General features: G+C 42.8%; 2 protein-coding genes across 5 annotated transcripts in view; one reads left to right on the forward strand and one right to left on the reverse strand.

The window, feature by feature from the left end:
• The first annotated feature begins 978 nt into the window (after positions 1-978).
• On the forward strand, positions 979-11,352 carry LOC134067441 (thrombospondin-1-like). The gene is made up of 23 exons (XM_062522721.1): positions 979-1,183; positions 1,323-1,413; positions 1,555-2,114; positions 2,232-2,310; positions 2,479-2,568; positions 2,720-2,829; positions 3,151-3,276; positions 4,334-4,430; positions 4,703-4,873; positions 5,164-5,340; positions 5,495-5,668; positions 5,845-5,972; positions 6,088-6,240; positions 6,378-6,596; positions 6,715-6,822; positions 7,372-7,531; positions 7,633-7,751; positions 7,978-8,212; positions 8,347-8,574; positions 8,716-8,987; positions 9,125-9,222; positions 9,335-9,474; positions 9,589-11,352. The coding sequence occupies exons 2-23, from the start codon at positions 1,347-1,349 to the stop codon at positions 9,594-9,596; spliced, it is 3,519 nt and encodes a 1,172-aa protein (XP_062378705.1). The 5' UTR covers positions 979-1,183; positions 1,323-1,346; the 3' UTR covers positions 9,597-11,352.
• Positions 11,353-13,543: 2,191 nt separating this feature from the next.
• Positions 13,544-18,641, reverse strand: part of fsip1 (fibrous sheath interacting protein 1) — a 50,546-nt gene continuing 45,448 nt past the window's right edge. For 2 of the 4 annotated variants that reach the window (XM_062522981.1, XM_062522982.1), the window contains one exon: positions 13,544-14,631. In XM_062522981.1, the coding sequence (XP_062378965.1) occupies positions 14,350-14,631 (282 nt within the window). In that variant the 3' untranslated portion in view covers positions 13,544-14,349. The remainder of the gene's footprint in view (positions 14,632-18,641) is intronic. The other 2 variants (XM_062522979.1, XM_062522980.1) reach the window with 1 other exon arrangement.

The raw sequence follows: 18,641 nt of genomic DNA on the forward strand, positions 1-18,641 counted from the left end.
TTTTCCAACATTAGAATTTACTATAGACATGCAACAAAGTGGTGGTCCCAGTCAACAAAAAAAGAGACATACTATGGCACTTTATTAAAATCAACAAACAAAAAATGTTACAGGACATAGGCCTGTGTTTTAATGTGTAGGCTAACTGTTAACACAGATAACAGTGAAATAATTTCAAAGCCCTTTTAATTAGCTAAATTAGACGTTTTGCATATGCTTTTGCAAAGTTTATATTAGGCCTACTTCAGAGTCTTAGTTCTCATTCACCCAAACGTATCTTTCAATTCAATCATAAACGTTGCTGCAATAAAAATGAAAGCGAATTGCGACACTGCGGATCAGACGTTACTTCATAGGCTTGCTGAAGCAGTAGGAAGAGCTGGGGACACGAGAAGACCAAACTCACAACGGCTCCCGGTGGACATTTCATGAACGGCAACACTTTCCCGGGATATTATTCATTACTATTCACCTTCTGTTAAACAAACAAGAATAAAGACATGACTAAACTAAAAGTTTCAATTCGACAAACTTAGGCTACAGATAGCCTATATGTATTTTAGCAACCATGGAAACGGAAACATTTTGTCAAACACTATAATAGCTCATCATTTGCATTTTATGTCATGTTATGTTATCATCGGCAACTTATCACGAAAAAATAACCAAAATACTCTTTATTGAACTAACATAAATAATTGTCTAGGCTATATAACATATACAAGTTTCCCCTGATAACTATGGTCTGGCATGCGTGTGTCTATTAAATATTTTTCTGGTGATGGAAATTAATCTCTGGAATGCGTTTTTTTTCCAAGCGCGTCTCGGATATTACTCGACGCGCTGTGAGGTAAAGAGATAAGTTCGTCCCTTTCTTTTCCAAGCCTCTGATTGGTGGAGTCAGACTTTAGGAATGTCGTGAAACCGTTTAAATAGAAGGTTGTCCTCAGCATTGATAGTGAAGTTTGAACAGCTCAAAGCTGAAAACATCGGGGAGAACAGGCAACAACTGAATATTTATTCTTTCTATATTATTTTGGTAAAGTAATTATATTTATTCGGAGATATCGGGAGAAGGACGGATACTGAAGAGAGCACTGCGCTACCATATCGAAGGATTTTATTTTCATTTGTTGCTTTTTGATCCATTGTTTCCAAGTTTAAAGGATTTATAATTTAAGAGGTGAGTATCTTACGCGTTGTATTTAAGGACTACTTCTATAAACTATGTTGCTGTGTAGTAGCCTACAGTGTTATGAAGATTTTATAAATAGTTCATAGTCTACATTGAAATAACTGTGATATGTCATTGATGCCCTCAGATCACAAAGGTGTGAAGTCTCATAATGATGCTCAGCGCACTGTTTTTACTTTTGATGCTGTGGAACTGCGAGGGCGTCAGGTTGCCAGCAGGTAAGACATGTTTAAATACATGTTTAGTAATTGATTTAGCCTGTCTTACCTAAAGCATGCTCAAGTGATCCACTTGATCTATTACATTGTCTGTGTGCGACAGTCTTGATAAGAATGGCTTCCTTTTCCTTTGATTAACAGAAAACCGAGATGACAATAGCATCTATGATTTGTTCGAACTTGCTCATGTACCCAACAAACACCATGGAGTGAGCTTAGTGAAAGGTCCAGATCCAAACAGTCCTGCTTACAAGATTCTGAACCCAAACCTGATCCCCTCAGTTCCCGACATCGCCTTCAGGGACATAATTGATTCCATTCAGACAGAAAAGGGATTTCTTCTTTTGGCCACCTTCAAGCAAGCCAAGAAGACCAGGGGCAGTATATTGGTCGTGGAAAAGAAAGACGGCTCCGGACCCATTTTTGAAATAATCTCTAACGGCAAAGCAAACAGCTTAGATCTGGTATACACTACCATGAACAAGCAACAGGTGGTGTCCATCGACGATTCCTTTCTGTCCACCGGGGGTTGGAAGAACATCACCCTTTTCGTGCAGGAAGACCGGGCGCAGTTGTTTGTGGGCTGCGAGGAGGTCAACACCGCGGAACTAGATGCGTCCATCCATAGAATCCTCGCCCAGGAGATCACTGATATCGCCAGGCTGAGAATCGGGAAGGGAGCAGTGAAAGACAGATTTATGGTAGGCTTATGCTCCATTTTGTTCATTTACTTTTGGTCAACCACAACTTAACACACTTCTCGTGTCATCCGTTAATTTCTCCCCATTAAATCATGGATGTCATTTGTCACGTTACAGGGCGTGCTCCAGAATGTGCGATTCGTTTTCAGAACCAGTCTTGACGCCATCCTGCGCAACATGGGGTGCCAGAGTCACAGTAAGTGTTCATGTGTTCATGTTCATCAGCTCCTAGCTGATTATCAACTTGTGACAGTTTTCCCTTTAACAGTAATTCAATTGAATGATTGTAAATGTGAGGAAAGCATGTCCTACCTCACAGAAGTAAATCAGAGCATCATACTAATCCCAGTGATTCTCCCTGCAGACACCTTCTCAGAGGTCATAACTTTGGACAATCCAGTGAATGGGTCAAGCCCCGCCATTCGCACTGACTACACTGGCCACAAAACCAAAGGTACGTTTTCATGCTGTGGTTGCTCTCTTAAAAATAATTGCATTGTGCTTCAGATGGTGTGTAAATACTTACTGTAAAAGACTGCTCTCCCCAAGGATAAATAAAGTACCTATCTATCTGATAAAATATATCTCTCTCTGTCTCTCTGTAGAAGTCCAGGGCGTGTGTGGCTTCACTTGTGACGACCTGAACAGCATGTTTAATGAGCTGAAGGGACTCGGCTTGATGGTGAAGAAGCTGACCAATGAGCTCCATGAAGTGGTGAGCAAAGACACCAGCTGCCAGCCTGCATTTCTTTCCTCCAATCTCTCTCTCTGTTCCTCTCTTTCCTCAACTCACCTCCAATCTGTCCCCAGTCTCCCTCTCTCTCTTTCTATCCCTCCCTTGCTCTCTGTGGTTGTTGTAACTTTAATTATAACAGCCCTTGTGTTCTGAGAAAAAGTTTTATGCTCTATCTAATGCCACACACCAAAACTGTCCGCAAAACTCATGGGAAGAAGAATGTGCTTGGGGCTGCGATGTTTGGCTCCTACTCTCATTGAGTTATAAGTTAATGTGTCTTGTCCATCATTGTTTTCTCAGACTAAAGACAACCAGGTTATCATGAGCACCATGAAGATCCACAGCGGTGTGTGCCTGCACAACGGCATTGTCTATAAGGACCGTGATGAGTGGACGGTGGATGCTTGCACCGAGTGCACGTGTCAGGTAAGCACATGTCCTTCTCTGCTCTCCAGTGCCTGGCCGCAAGCATCTCTTCTTGATGGCAGCCCATGCCAAACAACCTTTATGAGAAAACCAGTCATTGTTTTGACAGGCAAAACAGAGAGAGATGGAGAGAGAGAGAGAGAGAGAGAGAGAGAGAGAGAGAGAGAGAGAGAGAGAGACAGTGGGAGGGAGGGAAAGTGAGAATGAGGGAGGGTGGGACAAAGAGAGCACTTCGGCCCTATGGAACACAAATACAGCAGCTGTAATGAAGTGCAAATGGGGTGGCACATTTAAGAAGCTTCTTGAAGAAACGCAGGGTGAGTCGAGAGTGGATCTGGCCATTTGTCAGCCATTCAGCTCTAATTAGCGGAAAAGGCTGAGATTCGACAAAGCAGCAGGGCAGAACTGAGTCACCCAGGGGGGAAAAACGGGGAGAGGTAGCTATTGTTTTTGGACAGACTTGCTTGTGCAGTGTGTTCTAAGAGGCTGGTCTCTCTCCCTCTCTCTTACTCTATGCATGGGTTGGCCAGGTGTCAGGCATCTGGCTGTTTGAAAGGAGTGTTTATAAGAGAGCCTGTGGTTGTCCGAAAATGTCCATTACCAGCATGACTGTGTGTGTGTGTGTGTGTGTGTGTGTGTGTGTGTGTGTGTGTATATGATTCCCACCCTGTCATTTCCTGCGGTACCTCCACTCTCTCTCCTATATGGCTTGACCTCTTCTCTTATCTCTCCTGAACGCCCTTCCCTAAACCTGCTCGTCCTGACCTGACACCAGCGGGTTTTCCCTCCTCAGTCAGACAGAACAATCAGAGTCTTTCGCCATGGCAATAGGTCACTAAAAATTGCTCCAAAATCAGAGTGAACAATCAGTCTCTTTCTGCGGTGTTATGGTTATAATACGTCATTACATAGTTCCGAAACATGTCAGTTATGCATAGATAGAACTGCTCTTTGTTGTGTTAAGAATGAGTCCTCTCAGCGCTGCTAGTGATAGAGCCTGTCTGTAGCCAGAGATGTTTCCTCTCATGCATCACATTCCTGTGTCCCGCCTCTGCAGAACTCTGCCACCGTATGCCGGAGGATCTCCTGTCCACTGGTGCCCTGCCAGAATGCCACCGTGCCCGAGGGACAGTGCTGCCCCCGCTGCGGAGAAAGTGAGCTTACACTTCCTTTCTTCCTTTCACAATCCAAAGCTAAAGTAATGGCAGAGAAAAAGGCTTTAACTTAAAATGTGTGTGTAACCCAGTATAAATAGAAAAACAAATGAGTCTCAAATGAGAAAGAGCCAGTGAGAAAAAACATTCAAACATATAATGCATATGAAGTGACTTAATATCTACTGTGAAGTCACTGCTTTTAATCTGTCCACATCTCATGATTAGATGAATTCCTTTTCATGTGTTGTTGTCTTGTGTTGTTTCACCAGTCGATCATGAAGGTGCAGGCTGGTCCCCATGGTCCGAGTGGACTCAATGCTCCGTCACCTGCGGAAGGGGCACCCAGACCCGTGGACGCTCCTGCGACCGCATCACCAACAGCTGCGAAGGCTCATCTGTGCAGACCCGTGACTGCTTCCTGCAGGAGTGCGACAAGCGCTGTGAGTAGCACCTCACACTTCCTCTTCACATGTGTGCTCTTCATGCCTTGTTAGAGTGGGGATTTTACTGAATAAGGCATGCTCTGTATTATCTACAGGATATTTTGTTTAAATGTACTTAATAGAATGTACAGCCACAGTAATAGTAATAGCACTGCATTTGTGCTACTAACATGAACAATTTCAGTTTCATTTACAATAATAGCTATAACCAAGGCATAACCATATCATTACAACATTGTGAGTGCCATTGGGGCTGATAGTAAAAGCATTTGGTTTTGGTTCTACAGTCCGACAGGATGGGGGCTGGAGCCACTGGTCTCCCTGGTCGTCCTGCTCAGTCACCTGCGGAGAGGGCGTCATCACCCGCATCCGTCTCTGCAACTCTCCCACCCCACAGATGGGAGGCAAGGAGTGCCAGGGAGAGGGCCGTGAGACCAAGCCCTGCAAGGAGGTGCAGTGTCCGAGTAAGTTATTCAAATAGGCGGCGATCTGAAGTGACCTTTGGAAGACTAAGAGAACTCTACTAGAAGAATGGCTCCTACTTGGTATTAAGAAATGTCTGAAGGCTTGTTCGGAAAGGGGACTAATCTTATCTTTCTATCTCTGTGTCTCTTCCAGTCAATGGAGGCTGGGGTCCCTGGTCCCCATGGGACACCTGCTCAGTCACCTGCGGTGGTGGATCCCAGACCAGACAGCGTCTCTGCACTGACCCTGCTCCCAAGTACGGTGGCAAGGACTGTGTGGGCCCACCCAAGGAAGAACAGCTGTGCAACACTGAGAAATGCCCCATCGGTAAATACTTCAAGCTTTACCACATTACAATAATTTATCTGATCTTTTATGTAATAATAGCTAATATCACTTACTATTCCACAACATAACATAGTATAATCATTTCTATACTAGTATTTTTATCTATTATAGGATAACATTAACTGATGCACTGATTTCTTTGTGGTTGCACATAGATGGCTGTCTGTCCAGTCCCTGCTTTGCTGGAACTAAGTGCACCAGTTTTGCTGATGGAAGCTTCAAGTGTGGTGCATGCCCACCAGGCTACTCTGGAGATGGCATTAGCTGCAAGGATATTGATGAGGTACCCTTGGGCTCCAAATGTGTTGGAATTATTATCAGTCAATTGTTTCTCAATCATTTTGTGTCTCTGTGGTTTTCCCTTCATGTTTCATGACCATCCCTGTGTTCCCCTGCAGTGTAAAATGGTTCCTGATGCCTGCTTCGTGCTCAATGGAGTGCACCGTTGTGAGAACACTGAGCCCGGGTACAACTGCCTACCATGCCCCGCACGCTACTCTGGGCCTCATCCCTATGGCAGGGGCGTGGAGGAGGCTACTATCAAGAAGCAGGTATGTGCTCTCCCTCCACATACTCACGACCTGGAGCATTCTAGTATAAACCAGCCATTGCTAGAAAACATGTAGCAAAACAATGTGTTTGTCCAAACCAGCCAAATACCTAACCTTTCCTCTGATTGCCTTGACAGGTTTGTCTGCCACGCAACCCTTGCAAGGACGGGACCCACGACTGCAACAAGCATGCCAACTGCATCTACCTGGGCATCTTCTCCGACGCCATGTACCGCTGCGAGTGCAAACCTGGCTATGCTGGCAATGGGCACATCTGCGGCGAGGACTCTGACCTTGATGGCTGGCCCAATCGGGACCTCCTTTGTGTTGCCAACGCTACTTATCACTGCAAAAAGGTAGCCACTAGCCCCTTTGGTGTACTATTGACACAGTGCCTATTGTCTCATAGTGAGGTGGACGTTTGAGGTGGAGAGACCCATTGATGTAATCATGCCTTGTTTTTTTGTTTTTTAGGACAACTGCCCCAATCTTCCCAACTCGGGCCAAGAAGACTACGACAAAGATGGGATGGGTGACGCTTGCGATGATGATGATGACAATGATGGGATCCCTGATGATAGGGTAAGACATAAACATATACTTGACTGTGGGGTCTGTGGATGTTCACAGAAAAACAGATGCCCAAAATATCTCAGACTCGCATCTTTTGGGCTATGTGGGGGTTTCCTGTCTACGCATTGTAAACTCTATGAAGATGAGATGAGAAAGAGGGAAATTGAGGGAAGAGAAAGAGAAAGGGGCGAAGGTGTCTGAATGAGCCAGTAGCAGATAAATGACTGTCTTGTTATGAGCACGAGAGGCAATGGGGTTTGGGTTTGTGGTTGTACCTCCATAATTCTTTTGACATGTTGGAAAATGTCTGAAGAAAACATTAAGGCATGCAAGCTTCCACTAGCCTAGAGCCAGATTATGCATTCCAGCTTAGTGGTGGAAGCGTCATGATTCCTAAAACCAGGGGTGAGTTTAGAGGTGCATTTGCTGTGAGTAGTTTTCCTTACATAAACAGTTCCAGAATGGAAGATGTTGGTGCCAAAAGTGAATGTTGTGCCTTACCTGTGTTATGGTAACCAAATAAACATGAACACTAAACATAACCTCTCTGGATTACAGGACAACTGCCAGTTTGTCTTCAATCCAACACAGTACGATGATGACCGTGATGATGTTGGTAACCTCTGTGACAACTGCCCATATGAACCCAACACAGATCAAATCGACACTGACAACAATGGAGAGGGAGATGCATGTGCTATTGACATTGATGGCGATGGTGAGATATTACATCAGCTAATACCACACTATTAGGTAATGATTCTTAACAATTAACAAGCACTGGTCAGTTGTTAACAGCTTGCTTATGTTGATCTGCAGGTATTCTTAATGAGAAGGACAACTGCCCCTACGTGTACAATGTTGACCAGAGGGACACTGACAGAGATGGTGTTGGTGACCACTGTGACAACTGCCCTCTTGAACACAACCCTGACCAGGTAAGGGTCCTCCATTGCCATTGCAAACAAATAAATTCTAAGACCAAAAGTGTAAGACCAAGCAATTTTTGTGTAATTTTTAGTCATGAGAAAACAATCTCATCATGAATACAGACAGTGAATGAAAAAAATCTGTGGCAGCCGGAAAGAGTGGGTAGCTCTGAAGCCTTATTGTCATCCTCTGAGAAAACATTCAGCTTCATTCATTTCCCTCCTCCTCTCACAGACCGACTCTGATTCAGACCGTGTGGGAGATAAATGTGACAGCAATGAAGACATCGATGAGGATGGTCACCAGAACAACTTGGACAACTGCCCCTACATTCCCAATGCCAACCAGGCCGACCATGACAAAGATGGCAAGGGAGACGCGTGTGACCATGATGATGACAATGATGGCATTCCAGACGAGAAGGACAACTGCCGACTAGCCTTCAACCCTGACCAGATTGATTCTGATGGTGAGTTGACATTTTATTTTTCTCCGTAGTTACTTTATATTTCTGTTATATTGACATGACTGTAGAAGTTGTAGAAATCAACTAGTCAAAATAAACTATATAAAAATATTATTTTCCTGTGCTTTAAAAACTAGGTGATGGTCGTGGAGATGTTTGTAAGGATGACTTCGACCAAGACAACGTGCTCGACATTGATGACGTGTGTCCTGAGAACTTCGCCATCAGTGAGACAGACTTCCGCAGGTTCCAGATGGTTCCACTGGACCCCACGGGCACCTCTCAGATCGACCCCAACTGGGTGGTTCGCCACCAGGGCAAAGAGCTGGTGCAGACAGTCAACTGTGATCCTGGCATTGCAGTTGGTGAGTGACATGTCTATACAGCTTTTCTCCTAAAATATGAATATATCAGTCAACATATTTAAAATCATTAGTTTTCCTCAAAGAGCAATATATTTGAGTATTACAATGTTCTAATCAGCCAACTTATTTATCATGTTCTAGGTTTTGACGAGTTCAACGCTGTGGACTTCAGTGGCACCTTTTTCATCAACACTGACCGTGATGATGACTATGCCGGCTTCGTATTCGGCTACCAGTCCAGCTCGCGCTTCTATGTTGTCATGTGGAAACAGATTACGCAGACCTACTGGTCCCACCATCCAACCAAAGCACAGGGATATTCTGGCCTGTCCATCAAGGTGGTCAATTCCACCACCGGACCAGGAGAGCACCTGAGGAATGCCCTGTGGCACACCGGAGACACCCCTGGACAGGTGAGTGACTCTTACAAGAAGGTGAAAGAGAAACCCCTGCATGAGTCTCTGAAGTGACATACTGTAAGCCTGAACAAACCGCATAATGTAATGAAGATTGGTTCTAATGCTACTTTTGTCTAATGTCTGATGTGCAGGTGCGCACACTGTGGCACGACCCCAAGAACATCGGCTGGAAGGACTACACTGCCTACAGATGGCACCTGACCCACAGACCCAAGACTGGACACATCAGGTACAGATACGCTATGCTCATATTAGCATGCTTTTTATTCTCACAATATATTGCACAATCCTATTGTGTGCCAATGATTTAATGTTATACCTCATCTTCGTTATCTCCTCAGAGTGGTCATGTATGAAGGCAAGAAGATCATGGCTGATTCTGGATTCATCAATGACAAGACATACGCAGGTGGAAGACTAGGTCTTTTTGTCTTCTCTCAGGAAATGGTTTACTTCTCAGACCTCAAATACGAATGCAGAGGTAAGCCATTTTGAAATGGTATAAGACACTTACACTGTTATAAACTGAGACTGAACATACACATTGCCAATACTGAAGAATGTATCACTAAACTGTCATTTCTTATATTTTCAGATTCATAATTCAAGCAAGATGGCCACCCCCACATGAATGTGCCTTTATGTACAAATCTAAACATGTAATGTATGTGTTGGACCATATATCTATCACTCCTCCCTTTGGATCAAGAGAGGGGTGAGTGGCTTTGAAGTTACTTGACTAAGAGATGTCTGACGGTTGACTGCTGGATGAAGATACTGAAACCCCTGCATCTTGGCAGGTAGTGCCTTGGGAGGCACAAACTCCCCCCACTCCCACTCTACTGGAGGGGGGATTCTTTTTAACCCTGCATTGCACAGAAGGGGGTTCTAAAACATGTCTTTGAACTTCTTTGAACTAGCCAGCCTCCCTCTCTGACCATCCGAAACCAAAGGGATGTGTTTTCATTTTGTTTTATTTGGTTATCCTCAGATCTGCTGTGGACTATTTTCAAAAAGACTAACTTGACCCCACCAAAATGAGCATCTCTACCACAATCAATTGGACTATTCTAGTGAAATTCCCTGTCTTTTAGAGTATTGTAATACATATGAGAGTGAACCAAAAAACTTATTGGCAAGAAAAAATATGTTGCAAACCAAGGATCCTTCCTTAGCTTGACCCTACTATACATCCAAGTACTCTCTCAAGGCCACCAAAAACTGAAAACTGAGTCATGCTAAGAGTAGCAATTTAAAAGATTTCTGCAGATGGACTGTGGAAGTGTGTAGCACACACACACACACACACACACACACTAGCAGAGCAGGAGAGAACGCCCAGAGTCTGTAATTCAGATGAGGCTGAAATCAGGCCTATTCATTTCTAAAAGACTTGCTGTCTGGCCATTTTGATTAGAGATTGAGGACGAAGGAAGGAAGAAGACTTATATGGAGAAGAGAAGTAAAAGTTGAGCATTTTTGCATTTTGTATAAAAAGGACCACATTTTGTAACAGTGTATATAAGTACATATTTATTGTATATGTTGATTGCTGATGTAAAAGGGTTCAGATGTTTTTTGACATCTGGTCCTTACTCATCTCATTGTCCTTTGTCAAAGAGGTTAACAAGATGGCATTAACTTTGAAGTTAAACTGGAAAACATAGGGAAAATCCACCAATCTGCTCAAGTAGAATTCAGTATTATCTCCTTCCAATTGCAATAAGGTAATATAATGTGTCTTCTTGTTTTTGCTTACAACATCCATACAGTTTTGTACTCATAACTAGTGTGTCTGAGTATGCTCTGCATTTGAGTGAACACAATGTACAAATATTACCTCAGTGATGTACAATTGAAACCAAAAACACATATCTTGGAGCTGCAATATATACAGTGGTTGGCTTTGTAATTGCTACTGTAGTACAGTCATATTTTTAGCCTGTATATAATACAAAGTATTTTTTGTAGCAGACAGTTCCCAACATAAGAATTGACTAGTTTTTATAAATATGTTGTGCTTTATGTCGGATGATGCCTTTTCTAAAGTAAATAAGTTATTGTATTGAATTATTTTGAGAAGTTATTTGATGTGTGTAGATATATGCTATTTAAATAATTTATCAAGAAACGTTACCTGATGTGGAAGTGTTTCTGTCTGTATAAACTGTTTGCACACTGACATGAGGTTATTTTTGTTTTGTGTTTTTGGTTTTTGTGTTTTTTTTTCTCATCTTTTTTTACTATTAGTGATGCTTATATTTAATTTGTACCAGTTTTACCCACAAAAAAAGATTGTTTTGACTCATACCATGTAATTGTTAATGTCAATGGAACAATAAACAACTCTAAGAAAGAATTCATAACTGTTGTTTTGCTGTCGTTTATATTGAATTATTCCACAAGACAGTGCACACTCAGATGAACTCAGACAAAACACTGGGAATACATAATTGGGAACAAGATTTCTCTAAGAAAGCTTTACATTACAAACCAAAAAGTGGTTATATCTCATCAAAAATCATAATTATGACTGTGCAAATCAAAAGCCTCCATTACAGGGCAGTGCCCTCTGGAACCTATAACTTAAGGGAAAAAAACTAAAATAGGAACCTGGAATTAAGCTCAACAAGGCCGTGTTCCTTTCCCTCTCAACCTCAAAAATATGCACTCGCAGCATCTCTTTCAAAACAAAAGAAATGGTACACAAAGGCCTCACCCACAGTCACAAAAATCATGTAAGAGCTATCATAGGTGAGCCCTAAAATCTCAGCTCCCTGTCTCTCTTGCCCACTCCCAAATTCACACTGTTATTCCATTTTCTGTGGGAAGTTTGGGATTAAAACATGGAAAAGTTTCGGGAGCCCTGGATCATTCCACCTTCCTGAGACATTCCTGTCAGACTTTCTCTCTGCACGCGGCAAACCGTCTCCGAGACATATTCACAGCACAAAAGAGAGAGAAAAAGAGAGGCCCATATGTCTGAAATAAAAATCATGCCACTGATTTCTGTTATTCTACAGACCTCCACGTCTTTGCCCAATGAGAGTGCGTAAAGGAAGAATGTGCAATGTGCAATGGCTCAGTGCACCCTCGCCTCAAAGTTTTGACTTCTGTTCGGGTGAAGCAGAGTGTCACTGCGTGCTGAGAACATGGACAACACTACACACATTTCATAAACCAGAGATTCTGCAGAACACGCTGCACCAGACGCTGAGAGAGTTGCTCTTACTGACCTTCTATATCTTTTTAAGGAACACAGCTAAAGTATGCAATCAATGCATTCGATGATGATTCAAGAAGCATTTGGCTATATGGAAATGGTCACAATTTACTTGAATAATCCATATACAGAAACAGTACAGATTGTATGTTGAAATTCAGTCTTTAAAATATTGAATAATTAGGCCTACTGAACATCATACCAATCCCACCCCTTACTCTAACTTTAACCAAATTGGTTAACCAATTTGTAAATTGTTGTAGAACATTGTTAACAGTTTGTTTACAATCTGAGCGTCTGAAAGGGTAGGACTGATGCTGGACTAATTGTGTGGCAGGCCCCACTAGCGGTGGATAGAGACATGACAGGTGGGGTGTGACGAAAAGGCAGAAATTTGTCTTTTTTATTCCTGTCTTTATTAGTGCCTTTCTTTTGTCCAGATCCTGCAGATCGACACGGGAAATGAAGAATGAAATCTCAATGTGAAAATAATATTTTAACATACCACTCGCCTAATACATGCTACTTTTCTTGGTATAGAAATGACTGTATGTGCAGATGTTACTAGTTTGCTTCTGTAAGTTTGGAAGCAGTGCTGCTACTGTAGCTTGCTACAGTATAAGAGCTCATGAAGTGTTGTTTTGGCCTGCACAGCGCCCTGCAGCAGGGTTGACGGTGGGACTCCACCTCAGCTTGGCCTGAGAGATGTGCAGTTACCATTGACTCACCAGTCAGGCATCTGCACGAGAAGCTACTCCACATAAACACAACACCCCAGTGCAGTATACACTGCTGCTGCTACCCACCAACAACGCAACCATCTTTCAAGGCACTGGCATAAACATTTTGTGAACAATGGATATCAATGGCTTGGAAATGAAACTATTTTGGACCATATTTGCTTTAAAATGATCATTTTATGTACATATTATTCAAATCCTTACAAATAATTTACCAAACAGAAATGTTTCAAGTGCACCAAGCATGACTGAGTATACTAATAAAACAACTTTGGGAGTAAAAGAAGAACATCTAACAATCATCTTGGGAGTACTTCAGATCATAATTTAATGCACTTTTATTTCCTGTTTCATTCCTTAACTTATCTTTATGAGGCTTTCAAATGCAAGACAAATGGTTACAGCTACAAAAAACCAACAGGCTGAGGTCATACTAAATCAGATTTAATGCTGGGTAGAAACATCGCCAGTGGTTTCAGTCTAGAGGGAAAGGCCTTTAAACCATTGTCCTAAAAAAGGCCTCAGAAAAGAGAGTGCATTGGAGCAGACCACCCACCACATAATTCTCAAGCCGTTATGTGTGTCACAGTTTTAAGTTTCCTTTCAAGTGCAGGAGTCAGCTGACAGGAGCACTACTTAGACAGCCAGACCATAAAGAGGTGTTGAAAACACTTTTTGCTCTTTTTCTGATTTTGTCTTTAAACATCTAAGATTTAATCTTGTACTAAGCATCTTGTGAGAACAAAGAGTCAAAGAAATCATTTGAGTTTTCACAAAAATAATTTTTAATCTACTATGAAAGTGACACATTGGAAAGATAAGAAAAAATGAGACAAAAACGTATAAGTTATAATTGAATGGGCTATGGCCATTTTCAGCCGTGCCTTCGGGGCAATGGAACTTGTGGAATGCTCTTTTTCAACCTGTAACCTCAACAACTGACTCCCTGCTGCAACAGCCAGCTACGTGTTTCAGCTAGGCCCCCAGAGCCCATCTATGCTTGAAGATGAATTCACTGGAATGTCTCTATCAGTTGCTAATAGTTCCCGATACCATATTTGCAAAGAGTGTAAATATTTGGGTGGCTAAAATCGGATATTTGGACCTGACCTTAGACACGTTTCTGTAAGAGGTGACAGGTCTGTAGAACACAGGAGCTCAAATGGTGATGTTTTGAAAGAAATGGTCCACAGAATATCAATTTGATTTCTGAAAGCTTGTATGTGTCTGTATGTGCCTGTCTATTACTTCTTTGTGCATTTTAAACATTGTTTCTTCTCTTCTTCTTTACACAACTAGTTAAAACATTCAAATGTAACATTCTTTCTAACATATCACAGGCACACTACAGGGAGCATATGAAACACAGGGAGACCCTCACACGCACCGGTTCTCATCTTCCTTCTTCCTCTTCGGTAGGCATAGCGGTGTCCACTGGGGTGTCTGACGCTGAGGTGACCCCAAACTCCCTGAGCAGCTCCGACAGGGCAGCGCTAGAGAGTCGGGGTGTGCAGGGGAGCGGGGGTGACCAGTCACCCTCCACCTCCGAGGCGGCACTGGAAGATCCCCGGGGTGACGAACGGTGTGTGCCCAGACTCTGGGCCCTGCTCAGGGCCAGCTCACATTCCAGCAGCAGGCTCTGCAGCTGTTCCTCCGGTAGCCTGGGCAGCTCCATCTGTAAATCAGGCAGAGACCAGCAGAAAAATACAATGAATCACTTACAGCATACAACGTGTAGTCTATCACTTCTGTGGCATGCATGTACTAAAATGTAAAATGTGGGTCAATCTGTATTTATTTGAATAAGTCTATCACTTCTTTATGTGACTTTTTGGTATCCATTAGCTAGGTAGCTTTGATATGAATTACTGTGGATACATAATATTTGGTTAGTAACCATCTATGGTTTATGAAACTGAATACAAATGTGGGGCATCCGTGGCCTACTAGTTGGGGAATCATACTTGTGACCAAAGTATGACTGGCTCGATTAGATCCCTGACTAGAGGGGAAAACAGGGGTGGGCTGAGTGATGGAACAGCACTCTCCCACATCCATATGCATGGATGAAGTGGCCTTGACCAAGGCACCTAACCCCCAACTGCTCCCCAGAACAAATTTCCTACAGGACTAATAAATTAAGAAAAAATAACTTAATTTAACTCACAACATTCATTACAAAACATGTGGGTCAATGCAGAGATTGAATTCATCATGGTGTGTACATCAGCACGTGAGAGACATGAAAGTTTGGGCTTCTTTAGGAAACTGAAGGTGTGTCTGCTTTGTCCTGTTTACTCGATAATGGTATCCAAACGTATAGTAGCAGTATCACAGCATTCATCACGTCAATCTCACTTAGAGTCCCGCTGTTCATGTTTTCTTTCGTGACACGCTCACCAAACACAGCTGTTTGCTTCAAGAAACAGCAGGCTGAGAACACACACACACACACACACACACACACACACACACACACACACACACACACACACACACACACGGTCTGAATTAACTTTTAATGACTTCCCTTTCTAGCTGAATTTTGATAAGGCATTCCTTGACCGGAGTACCACTGCACAATGAAAGTGCAGTTAATTTTTGTGTTTGTATGAAATTTCTGAATGATGAATCCGGCTGTCATCAAAGTCCCCGGTGCTACTCATGCTGGGCTGCTCCCCACAAGAGGCTGATCTGCTGCAGCCAAAAAACAAGTCCAGTTGCTTCCAGCTGGACACCACTTTGTTTTCTCAACATTCCCAGTCAAAGAGCATCTTGATATCTTGTTTGCAGGGTGAACTGGGAGTACCATCAGGCGGATGGCTCAGCTGGTGGACGGGCCGAGCCCATTTGTCCAGCAGCACTTTCCACGCTCCGCTGGGCGGTTCTCCTCAATGATGGCAAATGCTGCAGCCTGCTGTACAGGCACCCTGTCGTGAGTCAGAAGTTCAAGTATGTACAGACCCATCCATCACTTCCTGATTCCTGCTGTGGAGATCAAGCTCTGTCATCATTCCCCTGCCTCGCTTGACTCCAGCCTCAGTCAAAGGTAAAATACCAGTCATGGCCTAAATGCATGTGACACTCATTTTTCTTTTTCATTCCCAAGACCATTTCCTGGCCTGGCCTCAGAACTGGAACAGGGTAATTGGTGAGGCTTAGCATACAGCAAGGTGTAAATAAATAAATAATAATATAAATATCCGGTTCTATTATGGTTTCTTGTATTGAACCTTCATTCAGATCAAATTATCTCAATACAAAGCCTGAAGCTGAATTAACTGCTATAATAATAATAATAATGATGATAATAACAACAACAATAATAAGCCTTATTTACATAGCTTCGGTGCATAATGGATAAAAGCAGCTTCTCTGCTTTGCTTGGGGAGCACTTTGGGCGCAATAAAAAGATTTACATTGGAAGATAAGGCTCTATAGGAAGCATGGAGCCAGTGCAGTTCAGCTCAAACAGGGCTGATGTGCTCTCTCTTCTTGGTCTTAGTGCAAAGTCTAGCAGCAGAGCTGTAATTGAGTTCCGATTTCTTTATATGCTGTTTTAGGACATGGATTTGTTTCTCTGCATCTCGTTGAGTTAAAAAAAGGCAACGTTGGCAATGTTTCTCAGGTGGAAATAAGCTGAGTAACTTTACCAATGTGGGGCTTGAATCTTAACTCTGTCTCTAAGATAACACCTAGGCTTGTTACATTTGATTAAGAACGGTGTCTTGCTTTGATTTTAGTCCAACCAAAAGTACCAATAACTAAGTGACGAGCACAGCTCACTGCTAGTGGGTGATGTCTGTCTCCCTTCACCCCACCTAGGTCACTGGGGGCCACGGATCACCAGGGTCTACTTCCAGCTTCATTAGGGGAGAAGGTGGAGATTTCTTCCCAGCATTCAACATACATGTTTGATTTCAGAGGTTTTACACTGTTAATTATTAAAGTGGAATGGTCAAAGTAATAGCTATAAGTTAAAAGGTATACAGTATTGTGGTTGTATAGAAGTGATATCTTACATTGCAACATTATGGCAAAAGTATTACTGTAGTGGAAAATGTAATGTATTATTGTAATGTAAAATGCATAATAACAATAATAATAATGATAATAATAATAATGCTGTATTGATTACAGCACACGTGCACAAACGTGCGTACGCATGCACGCAAGCGCGCACGCACACACACACACACACACTCACACACACACACACACCCATACCATCAACACATACAGTAGCCCAGCCTTTTAACGAACTATACCCACACAACATCCATAAAGAGACCAATTAGGAATTGCTGAAATGCAAGAAGCAAACTCAACTGTCTGCAGTGCCAGTGACTGCAATACAACCAGAGACGAGTGGGGAACGGACCCATCCGTCAAGGTGGAGTCTAGGAAATTAGAGTTAATGGATGGGGCGGTGAGAAGTCACTGGGGTGTAGACCTTAAGGTGTAATGCAGACCAGAGCAGCAAACTGACAGGCTAGGTTAGAGCTGGGGAGAGCAGGCTGTGCTGCTCAGGATACAGCCCCTGGTGCTGAGTGAAATTTAATGGGCTTGACAAAGTGCTTTGACCTTACAAACGGTTTTAACCTCAGATATCTCCGTTTACACACACACATACGTCTGTGCATGCACACACACAACTACACAAAGCATCCCCCTCCCCATACACACACACACGCGCACACACACACACAGAAAATACATGCACACATCTCCACAAAGATACTTAGAAACACACACACACACACACAGAAAAAACACGACCCTGGCAAACACATGTACACAGACAAAGCTACACTCATACACACACACCTCCCCCTCAAGTCTGGCGGCTGAAGTCTGTCGCCAAGTGATGGATGTGTGTTCCGTCCTGACCGTCTGCCTAGCTAGACTGTGCATTTCTATAGGGACTGTACTCTAACTGGCTACCTTTTCACCAGGATTCATTCAAAACTACAGGTAACAACACTGAATATTACATTCAGTTTCAATCAGTTATGGTGGACAATGACTATTCATAGTGCTTCATATAAACACAGACAAAGAGACAACATGAAGGATAAGTCCAGTTAACAAATACACTACATTTCCCCAATAGGAGAGGAAGTTGGACCAAAGTGCAAAGGCCAAGACCAAGTCTGTCTCTTCTGAATGGGAACATGATACTCCTGAGAAAGTCAAACAGATCTGGTGCTAAAACTGGAGCTATGATAAAAAATGTGTTCTTGCATTGGGCCTCCTTATTCCTTTGCTCCCTCTAGACGTGTTGCCTGCAGACAAGCCTGTGGTTGACTCCCTGACAGCAATATAACATCCTCAAGCACATGGGAAATACAGGAGTTTGGTGTGAAGTCCACAGATCCCATCTCCATGCTGCCCATGACATAATTAATATGGTTTCCATAGATACAGCATATTGTGATCGACTGAACGGCAAGTGATCAAATATGCTAAATTGCACATTTTGTACTGAACGCAGAAAATAATATCTGATAAGCAAGGGTAAAAAAACCCAAGAAAGTAATTAATTTCCCTCCCAACTCAAATGACAGCATTTTGCAGCTTGCCCTCACAACTAAATCACTTCAAATCCGGAGCAGCAGCATCCTAATCCTGTAAGTGAGACACTGAGTAAATATATGTTGACTTACGCATTCACTCCGTGGGGAT

Source organism: Sardina pilchardus, chromosome 20 (assembly GCF_963854185.1).
Source record: "Sardina pilchardus chromosome 20, fSarPil1.1, whole genome shotgun sequence".
Classification (NCBI taxonomy): domain Eukaryota; kingdom Metazoa; phylum Chordata; class Actinopteri; order Clupeiformes; family Clupeidae; genus Sardina; species Sardina pilchardus.

Excerpts from the sequence above, each read along its gene's own strand:
- LOC134067441 (XM_062522721.1), top strand. The coding sequence starts at position 1,347 with ATGATGCTCAGCGCACTGTTTTTACTTTTGATGCTGTGGAACTGCGAG. Across the intron at positions 4,874-5,163 it reads GCAGGAGTGCGACAAGCGCT|TCCGACAGGATGGGGGCTGG; the intron begins GTGAGTAGCACC and ends TTGGTTCTACAG. Across the intron at positions 5,341-5,494 it reads CAAGGAGGTGCAGTGTCCGA|TCAATGGAGGCTGGGGTCCC; the intron begins GTAAGTTATTCA and ends TGTCTCTTCCAG.